The 10,615-nt window shown below is 36.6% G+C and overlaps 1 protein-coding gene across 1 annotated transcript; it reads left to right on the forward strand.

Moving 5' to 3' along the window:
• Window positions 1–1,034: 1,034 nt before the first annotated feature.
• On the forward strand, window positions 1,035–8,232 carry mchr2 (melanin concentrating hormone receptor 2). The gene is made up of 5 exons (XM_084089394.1): window positions 1,035–1,734; window positions 2,603–2,812; window positions 4,530–4,724; window positions 5,233–5,352; window positions 6,163–8,232. Exons 1-5 carry the CDS (start codon window positions 1,517–1,519, stop codon window positions 6,473–6,475), a joined length of 1,056 nt encoding a protein of 351 aa, XP_083945520.1. The 5' UTR covers window positions 1,035–1,516; the 3' UTR covers window positions 6,476–8,232.
• Window positions 8,233–10,615: the final 2,383 nt, after the last annotated feature.

The raw sequence follows: 10,615 nt of genomic DNA on the forward strand, positions 1-10,615 counted from the left end.
AGGTAATTTCACTCTGTAACAGGTAATAGTACAAAAACATTTCATATCAAGTTCTGTATGCAATGTTTGTCAAGATTACGCTTTGATAACATTTGTCAAATTAGCAATAAAATCTGGCAACAACAGTATAATACATTTTGTTTTTAACCTAATCAATCTACTGCACAGTGAAGCTTTCACTCTTTGCCCATCTCTAGCCCTATTTGGAAGGTCAAACAGAAGTCTATGATGGCTGATCTAACCATTACATGACTGCAGCAAACAGAGCACATTGTGTAATTTTCATCCATTTCCTGTCATCAATGTAAACACTCCCCTTGTCATACACCACTGCAGATTGGCCAGATAATACAGATATACACTTTAATTGGTAAAACGTATCATTTGTTCATTTGATAGCATCTGTGCAGTGGAGACCACTGAGTGAGAATCAGATCATTTCACTGCGTTTACCTTCACTGGGACTATATCTCAATTACTGTGCTGCTGGAACATGCTGTTCCTTTGGGAGAACCATCAAAAATTGTGGATTTCTGATGCTTCATAATTTAATTATAATTCAAGGCTGAATTCTTTGTACATTATATCATTCTCATATGATTTGCATGTTGATCATGTTTAATGAGAAGCAGATAAATGTTAAAGGAAATTTAAATAAAGATGAGGAACTTACATTGGAGAAGTCTACAGCCCTCTAAGGATTCTAATATAAAAGGCTTTGATTCATTTTTTAATATTCTCAAAGTAAGTCTGACACTGCCTGTCATTTCATATGATCTGGCACAGTTATTTCTTTATTACATTGATATAATCTAGAATACTTATTTTTCAAAGCAAATTTTGAAATGGTAAAAGATGCTTTTCTTGTTAGAGGAGAGTTGTTGTCTTTTTATGAGCTTTACTGTATGTATACTTTATGGTGCACTGATGTTGCTCCATACAAGTGTAACCAAGGTAACAATATGTGAACACTGCATGATAGCACCATTTGCTTTTCATTATTCCTCATTAATTTAAATAGGGACTAGGGAGTTTGCTTATGATGATAGTAGAATCATGCAAAGGAATATGATTAAATAGTTTTTTTTCTCATCCAAAAGAGTGATTTAACTGTGGTATGAGCACATTTTTCATAGATGGTAGGCTATTTTTTTTTCTTTCTTTTTTTCTTTTTCTTTTGTAGTTCAAACAGAATTGCAGAATTACCAAGGTCATGGGTTCGATTGTCAGGGAATGTATGAAATGATAAAATGCAATATGAGCAAATTTGAATAAAACGTGTCAGACAAATGTAAAATATAAATTATTATATAATATATTTCGAATGTCTTTAAATGTTTCCCTGATGTTCACAAGGTGGCTGCGCGCGCGCTGGTGCAAGTGGAGACACCATGTGCGCATTGTCTAGTATGATGAGGATGCTGAAGCCCACGAGGACCTTCCATGGACGTACAACTACTGTACGGTTGATGTTACCGTATTTCAGCACATTCTCGTCTATCGGAATGAAACGCGAATGATGAACGCCATGGTGGAGTTGGAACCAGTTGTTTGGAACTTTACGCTCAAATTAGACAACGGCACGCGCGCTAATGAGACAGCAGCAGGATATCCAGCCGATGACTATTATAATATTGTTCACGTCACGGAAACCAAAATCCTTCCTGCATTTATTGGATTTCTGTGCTCCACCGGGCTTGTTGGAAATGTTCTTGTTTTGGTCACTATTTTAAGGTGGGTTTAAAGGAAAGAGTCACTATTTTGCTTCTGTTTTTAATTTTTATTTTGCATTTGTTTATATATTTTAAATCCATTACTTCATGGCATGTTAAATAAGTTATTGCTTATGGAATATATAAACACTTCCCTGAAATTCCCCAGGCATAATTTCACAATAACCTTGAATGGTGTATAGCCTATACTGTATATGGTTTTCTCTTTCTACATAGATGAATGCCTGTGTAAAGGTAGTTAGTAAAGAAATATGCTAAATTCCTTATGGAATAAAAAGTAATGTGATCATAACGAATACTAAAGCATGTTTATGAAGGCTTAAGAATTTAGAGTTGTTTTTTTTTTAAATCATTATTGAAAGGATGTAATTTGATTTGATAGCTTGATTAATTGGAATTTGCCACTATATCTTACATTTAACATCTTGCTCAATTAATTTTATATGACAAGAATAGATCATTTCATTTTATTTAAAAAAATAATAATCTGTTTCATTTGCACAATCTCTGATTAAAGAAATATAAAATTTTATTTGCCACAGTTCTTTTACATTAGATCAATGAAATTGTCTCAATGATTTAATTCACGCAAAAAAACGTTTATCTTAATTTATTTATACCATGGTCTGTCTGAATACTAGATTCTGATTTGCTAGAGGAATTCCTCAGAGAATTTTCACTGTTTTGGTAGATGGATACCCTCAGAAAATAGCCATGACCCATCCTCATACTCCTGTCACTCACTTGTACCCTGTTTATTGCTGCTTGCAACTTGTCATGTTTCCCTCACATTTCCTGGTTGTTTCTTTAGCAGTTTCTCACCAAGGGACCACAGATCACAACAAGTTCTTTCTTGTATATTTTTGTAGGTCAGCCAAAAAGACAGTCCCAGATGTATATATGGGAAACTTGGCTGTGGCCGACCTGGTCCACGTGACCGTCATGCCGTTCCTCATTCACCAGTGGGCTCGTGGGGGGCACTGGGTGTTCGGCAGCACCCTCTGCACGATCATCACCTCTCTTGATAACTGCAACCAGGTGGCGTGCGCTGCAGTCATGACCGCTATGAGTCTTGACAGGTACGTGATCAGTGAAATAACAAAGTTTGAAAGGAAATCATTATTTCCAGATAGCTTTATTAAAATAAACATAATGTGTTTTTATTCATCAATAATAAAAAAAATTACAGCAATACTTTTTTTTTATGTCCTAATCAAAATGCTTTTATTGTCTCAATTGCATTGATGCACTGTAGTGCATTCATAGACCCTGGGCTGGACTGGGACACAAATTCAGGCATCTCACACTCATCCAGGCCATCCCTATCACCCACAACAACACATTTTTAAACCACGGACAACCCTATTTTTTTGTATGGCCATCACATACAAAAAGAGGTCTAAATCCATAGGCTGGGGCGATGCTAAATTATTAAAGGTTCTCTCTCTCTCGAACTACACCTTCACTTCCATTTTCCTTCTCTTCATTTTCTCTGATGTGTGTGTGTGTGTGTGTGTGTGTGCATGTTGAAGTGCCTTGAAACTCGCAGCCTGATGCTTAATCTCTTATTTAATCTCTTCTGAAAGCAACAGCTCAGGTTGAGTTCTTAGAAGAAGAGGAAAAGGAGATAGACAAATCTGAGGCAGACTGTCACATGGAGAAGTTGTTATAAGGGCTTTATCTATTTTTGAGTAACGAGATTTTGAGACAAAAGTTTGATTTCATATTTTGTTTTCTCTAGGCCTATGTTGGATTCTCAATGAAGTTAATGACTGAATAGTCACTGTTTTGTTAGTGCTACATTTGATAAAGGTTCATCAGGTTTTGATTAAGCTTCTCCAATGGGAATAGCATACAGTTTTTGAACTGTGGCTGGTAGTACAGTAATGTTTTTATGTAGCACATAAGTGCATTAGTGTTTCATTTAGAGCTGCTATACTGTAACATCACCACTAGAGGCCACTCTTACCACAATTATAGAGCAGGCCAGGCAAGGAAACTCATTATTCATTTGTGTAGCACATTTGAGAACAGTGATGAAATGAACAAATGACAACAGGAAATTATAACCTGAGATGCATTAGCAATTGCAATCAGTCGCAAAACCCCCCCCCCAAAAAACAACAACCTTAGAGCAGCCTCAAACTGTTTCAAAATGAATAAAAATAGGACTTTAAGTTCTTGACTGTCTATAAACACTACAGTATTGAAAGACAAACCAATTCTATGCTGATATACATACAGTATAATAAGGGTCTTGCCTATTTTGTGCTTCTTTGGCTCAGTAAGGATGTTCTCTTGTTATATGAACATTTAAAAAAAAAATATTCAAACCCTCATTTATTATTTTATTCATTTATTCATTAATTTATTCAAACCCTCTCAGAATTATAATGGATCATTTTGAGGAAGAACTTACTAGACCAGGAATGTGTTATTTCGACACGTAGCTGCGGTTGACGGTCCATGAACACCCTAATTTCTCGCAATGCAGCATTTGCAGTAGACTCTGTTTCCTCCTTTGTTTTAAAGAGGTTTATTTTGGGGTTTGAGAAGATAATATTAAATTAATGCCAAAGCACATCTTGGCACAAGATGATTTAACACCAAGCTCATTCCCAGCTGCTTTTTCTATCAGCAATGGTGTAATGGGAAATGGTGAATGGGAAACATTTTTAAATTTTGTCTCTCATAAATGTCAGCCAACTAATTAAATGATAAAATGACACATTTTCAGTGTGAAAATACTCATAAGAGGGGTAAAATCTTTATTGTTTATTCATTTATGTGCTCCAGATACCTGGCCCTTGTTCATCCTTTTCGCCTGTTGAGTCTCAGGACCAGATCCAGGACGATCCGAATTAACCTGTTTGTGTGGGCGGCCTCCTTCATCATGGTTCTGCCAGCCTGGGTTCATGCCAAAGTGATCCGCTTCAGAGACGGGCTGGAGAGCTGTTCCCTTAACCTGGTCTCTCATAAAGAGTTGCTCTGGTAAATGCTTCTGCTTGTGTACTTTTGTATAGCCTTCTGCACAGGTCTTATTTTTATTGTCATAGTTTTAGAATTAGAATTTTGTTCTTCTGTCACTCTATTGTCATAAAATCTTCTATTGAAAAGTGCTAAGGGACAAATGCAGCAATAAATATGTGTTTTCGAGTGTGTCCCACAGAACTTTGCAACAAAGCCATTTTTTCCCCCCAGAATAGCATGTTTTTTTTGTTTTTTTTTAAAGTTATTTTGTTATCTGCTGTGAGCGCTCTCATTCAACATAGTGGCACATAGGTTCATAGACACTCAAAAGCAACATAAAACCTTTTCAGTCTTTTCAGTCAGTACTTTTTCCACTTCACCAGAAAATTGCCTTTATAGAAGACTGATGCTCAGAGGAATCCATCCTTCTTGTTTAATTAGACTAAGTGAATTAAACTAAGAGAGGGGATATAAAGGCTTTAAAGCTTTTCTCACATGACTGACATCACGTGTCCTCATATATCTACAGGTACACACTCTACCAGACTGTGACTTCCTTCTTCCTGCCATTACCTCTGATTCTCATCTGCTACATACTGATCCTCTGCTACTCCTGGAGAATGTATCGCAAGAACAAAAAGGCTCACAGGTGAATTTAAAGTCATTACAGCCAGTGTGTGATATCAGACTGTCAAAGCTACAAATGTAATTGCTTTTGTTCTTACACTGGTTCCATTAGTTAATATTTAATTCGCCATCCATAAAGAGAATATCTTCCGCAAAGTGAATATGAATTCGTTTTTCTTGTGTGTTGTTGTCAGATGTAGCAGGTTGTCCCCTTTGAGAATGATCCTGCTCATGGAAATGTTTTCATTTTAGATTGACAGTACATACTGATTTTATGGCTAAACCATTATTTATACTGTAAGAATTTTCTATTAAAAATATCCTAGGTTCAATACAATGTTTTCTTTTTTTTCTTCTTTTTTTTTAACAATAATGCACTTAAGAGTGGACGTAAATGCGGACAGTTTTTGGTGGATTTAAAAGCAGAAACTGTAAAAAAAATTTTGCTGTGCATTGTTAATTTACATATTAAAGGGATAGTCCACCTAAAATTGAAAATTCTGTCAGCATATAATCACCCTCATGTCATTCCAAATCTGTATGCATTTCTTTTTTTCTGCTGAACACAAAGAAGTGAATTTGAAGAATGTTAATAACCAAATAGATTTTTGTTCATACAATTGAAGTCAATGGGAATAAAAGTCACACAGGTTTAGCATGACATGGGTGTGAGTAAATGATGACAGGATTTTTATTTTTCAGTGGACTATTCTTTTAACTGTAATTACCATATTTAGGATTTTAGATTAGAACATGTAACCACCATGAACCTGGATTTAAGGTTCGGCTAAATACTGTACGACCCAAAACTGCATTCTCTGCTTTCTCTCAGGTATAACACCAGCCTGCCTCGGGAGCGCGTGGTCCGCCTCACTAAAATGGTCCTGGTTCTGGTAGCGGTGTTCCTGGTCAGTGTTGGGCCGTACCACATCTTGCAGCTGGTTAACCTGAGCGTACCTCGGCCCTCTTTAGCATACCACACCTGCTACTACATGTCCGTGTGCCTGAGCTACGCCGCCAGCAGCATAAACCCCTTCATCTACATTCTGCTGAGCGGACACTTCCGCCACAGGCTGGTCTGTCGGGATACACCCAGCATGCCAAGTGTGGAACGGGAGATCCAGGCCCCCCGCTCCAGTTTTTAAGCTGAATTCACACTGAAACACAAGTAGCACTGTAAACGGATGAAGCCTTTGTTGGTTTTATGCAAAGCACGTTGCGGAAACATTTCTATTTGTTTTCTTTTCTTAGATTTTATTTGTTGGGACTGGAGGGATTTCATATAGGAGGCATGGGGTGTTTGATATGTGCATGTATTCTTGTCTTGCACCTTTTATAGACCTATATTGTAAATGTGCTGTTATTTATTATTTTTTTGTGGTGTCTTGGCTCCCTCTACTGTTTAGTTGAGTAATTCACTCCAGTATCCATCCATCCATTACAAAAAATGCTGGGTTTTTCAACACATCCATCCATCCATCCATCCAATCAGGCCTATTAACCTTCAAACTATCTTCAAAACTTAAAAAAAATCTTTAACAAGCCAACTTTCAAATTTCACTCAGAAGTCCTCATCTCTGGAGAGAAAAAAAAAAAAGATGATTATGATAATTATAATAACTGTTTAGGGCATAAAGTATACCTCATTGTGGTCTTTTACTATATAATATGGATGTTTTCAGGTTTTAATCTTTATTGTGCTGTATGTGACATTTTAATTTTTTTATATTTTATTATCTTGTGAAAGTTTTATTGTATTATCAATGGGTTTTTATTAATTTGGCATTGTTTAGTAAAGATTGCTTTGCACCGTACAGAATGTATCAAGGCATGTGAGCATGTTTTCATTCATCTTGTGTGAGTGCATTCACTGTAAAAAAAAAGTTTCTGCCTTAATTTTTTAAGTACAATCAACTTGGATGTTTAAGTACTTAAAAAATGCTTGAAAATTGTGAGATTTCTAAACAATGCGAAAACATAAGTTGTCATAACATTTTCAGTGTATATTATCATTGTTACATACAAGCAAAATCAATATTGCTCGTGACAAAAGGTTGCTGTTGTACAGAAATCCTTTAAGGACATTTAGGATTGTCTGGTGTGTAAACTGGACATCACAATGAAGTGGCGGGCAGCTCTAAAGAGTGAGGTCACTGACCAGACAGAGATGCAGGGATCCGTTGGCAGCCCAGCTCCCAGAGTGGAATCAATTCTCCAACCAGACCAGAGACAGACAGGGACCGGGACTGACCTAAAGCATGCCTGGCGGCAATGGCTGGAAACTCACCCCCATGCTCTCTCTCTCTCTCTCTCTCTCTCTCATACCTTCTATGGCCTAGTAAACCAGCCAGAGGCAAAATACCATCTAATGTGTTAAAATACTTGTCAATATTAGTGTTTCAGTGTCAACATAGCTTATTGAGACCATGCATTACAATAATACTATTCAATACATTAATATAAGTCACAAACTGTGCTATTGGCTTTGTCAGTGATTCCAGTGCAGCAATAGAGATTCTGCCTGGGTAGGAAGTAAAGTAAAAGTACACCTTCTTTGTTTCTATCTCTGTTAAAGCACATTATACAAAGTCTTCACCCTGTATTTTCCGCATCACATCATTTTTCCCTTTCTCAAACTTTGAATCATCCTTCTGGTCTCTGAGCGTGGTGACTGACTATTGCTGCTAATCTGACATTGTTTGACCTTGTTTGTGACTTGCTTCATATGGCACTGGCCTTGTTACTCACACCTCAACAGTTCGGCTGCCAGTTTGTGTCATGTTTTTCACACCAAGGCTTTTGTTTTTACATCTGTTATTTTATTTTGACAGTTCATTAATTGTATGAGTTATTAAAATGTCTGATATTATGAGTATTTTCTTTTAATTTGTTAAAATTTTGATTGCACAGTCAATTTTCCCTCATTTATTTGTGGCACAATTATAAGTTGTATGATTGGTAGAAGAAGATTAGTAGAAAACTTTGTTTTGCAGTAGTGGAAGTGTACAGATGACAAGTGAAACCATATTCCTTTATATGTAAAACAGAAAATGCCTCTAGCCTACATATACCCCCATCTCAAAAGCTGGACATACAATATAGGCCTATCCCAAAAGTAGTTTAATTGTTCACCAGTAGAGGGCATGTGCTGACAATTTTCCCATAGTTTGCAGATGTTTTTTTTTTTTTTTTTTTTTTTTACAAACGAGGCAAAATAGGCCTACGCAATATTTAGTGAATCAGTTCAACATGTTTATATATAGTCCTAGGCCTAAGTCTAATGTATGCAAGACCAAATCATATTTCTCTCTGTGCACATTTATGCACTTATATCCTTTTATTATTTTTGGCCTACTGTTAATTACAAATGACACGGTTCCCTGGAATAGCTAGCCTACCTGATTGTCGAATGACCGCTGAACTGGATATGTCATTGTTGTCGTTGATGACAACGCTGGACCTACTTTCATGCGTCTTAATTCTCCGAGATCTATATTAATTTAGTAACTTAATATAACTTAATATTAATAACTTAATATGTCATGTCCGTGTATTTTTTTATTTTTTTTTATCGTGATATTCGCAAACGAGATAAATACAGCAAACCATCATTATTTCAAAATAGGACTTCAGCTTCCATTTCTGCATCCTTTCTAGTGTCGCGTCACGTGCCAGACTTTGTGTATTTCTTTCTTAAATGCGAATATTACACTGGCAAATTTAAAGAAATTATTATGTAACGGTACTTAATTAGAAGAGCTAATTAAAAAAATTATAATAATAATCAAGACATGCCTAATCCTTGATCATTCGCTTATTCAATTACATTTCCACGATTAAATTTAACACCAGTCTTTAAGGAGGTAAAACAATTTGGCACTGACAGTTTCGCACTCTGATAAATGACCTCGGTTATTTCATCGTGTTTATGTAAGATTAATATTCCCGGACGTGTCTGTACATGGTGAAACCTGTGAGGAGATCAGCACAGGTTTTCGCCTGTGAGGCAATGGTGCGCGCAGGTTTTCCCGACAGCCTGTTGTTTCGCGGGCGGGTACCACGCGCAGAAACCAAGCGTGAATCAAAGGCCTGACAACTTCTTTGTTAATTGGAACAGGCTTCTCGCTATGTGTGCAGCGAGGGTGCTGAAAAGCCTGAGATACAAAATGACAAGTGTGAGCACGAAGTATAGTCGCGTTTAATTACATTTTCTTTCTCCCTTGAAAGTTGGAAGCCGCTCTGTGCTCGTTTGTGATGCATTTCAAGTTGTAATTGACGAAATAACTCGCAACTGCAGTATTTCTTCAGGTTGGCCGAGGTGCCTTTGTGTTTGTGGAATCAATGTGGGACTGCCTGCCTCACAGGTATAGAGTAAAAACCATAAATATGGTCAATTTGACTAAGAGATTTGAACTCATTGTTGCATTGCGTTGTATGCTTACACACTGTAGGCCTAACAACTGTGTGGAAGAGCCTCTGCACATGGCCTCAGCTGAAACACTGGACATCTAGCTGAGGTAAGTGAGCAGTTTATTTATTTTGGGTGTCCATCCAAATTAAGAGCACTTTCCCATATAGTCCCTAACTCCTAAAATGTTTTTTAAGGGGCATATTTCCCACTGGAATTACATTTTTAAGGGTATTTTAACAATATAGCTGTAAAGCACACAGCATGCCAATCAACACCAAATAAAAAAAGTATTGTAAGTAATTGACAAGATATCACAGGGCCCTATAGACAAATTTTTTTTAAGAATCCCTTTTAGTTTTTATTCCTTAATACACTTCATATTGTCTCCAAGACACACGAGAATGGACCTCATTGGTTCTCGCACATCAAGCAACCATGCTCGAGCTTCCGTTTATCACAACTGATGTGTCCGTTGATGAATTTTAATATGTGAATAAAAGCCTAAATTCAATCTGTTCATCATATAAAGCAATTGTGTCTCTTCAGAAAATTTGGACTAAACCACTCATTTCATATGGATTAGTTTTATGATCTCTTTATGAACTTTTTAAAGCGTCAGATTGGTGGTTGCGTAGCTGTCAATGGAGGGACAGAAATTGCTCAGATTTTATTAAAAATATCTTCATTTGTGTTTTGAAGATTAATGAACGTCTTACAGGTTTGGAAGACATGAGGGTGTAAATGATAAAAGAATTTAAATTTTTGGGTGATCTAACCCTAAGTCTTAAAGGGATAGTTCACCCAGAAATGAAAATACTGGCATCATTTACCCACCCTCATGTTGTTACAAACCTGTATGACCTTTTTTTTTTTT

This window comes from Abramis brama, assembly GCF_963993115.1.
Source record: "Abramis brama genome assembly, chromosome: 17".
NCBI lineage: Eukaryota > Metazoa > Chordata > Actinopteri > Cypriniformes > Leuciscidae > Abramis > Abramis brama.

What these genes read in the sequence shown, in the direction of transcription:
- mchr2 (XM_084089394.1), top strand. Translation starts at nt 1,517, where the DNA reads ATGATGAACGCCATGGTGGAGTTGGAACCAGTTGTTTGGAACTTTACG. An exon ending in GTTTTGGTCACTATTTTAAG is followed by an intron (nt 1,735 to 2,602) that starts GTGGGTTTAAAG and finishes ATATTTTTGTAG; the next exon opens with GTCAGCCAAAAAGACAGTCC. An exon ending in ACCGCTATGAGTCTTGACAG is followed by an intron (nt 2,813 to 4,529) that starts GTACGTGATCAG and finishes TATGTGCTCCAG; the next exon opens with ATACCTGGCCCTTGTTCATC.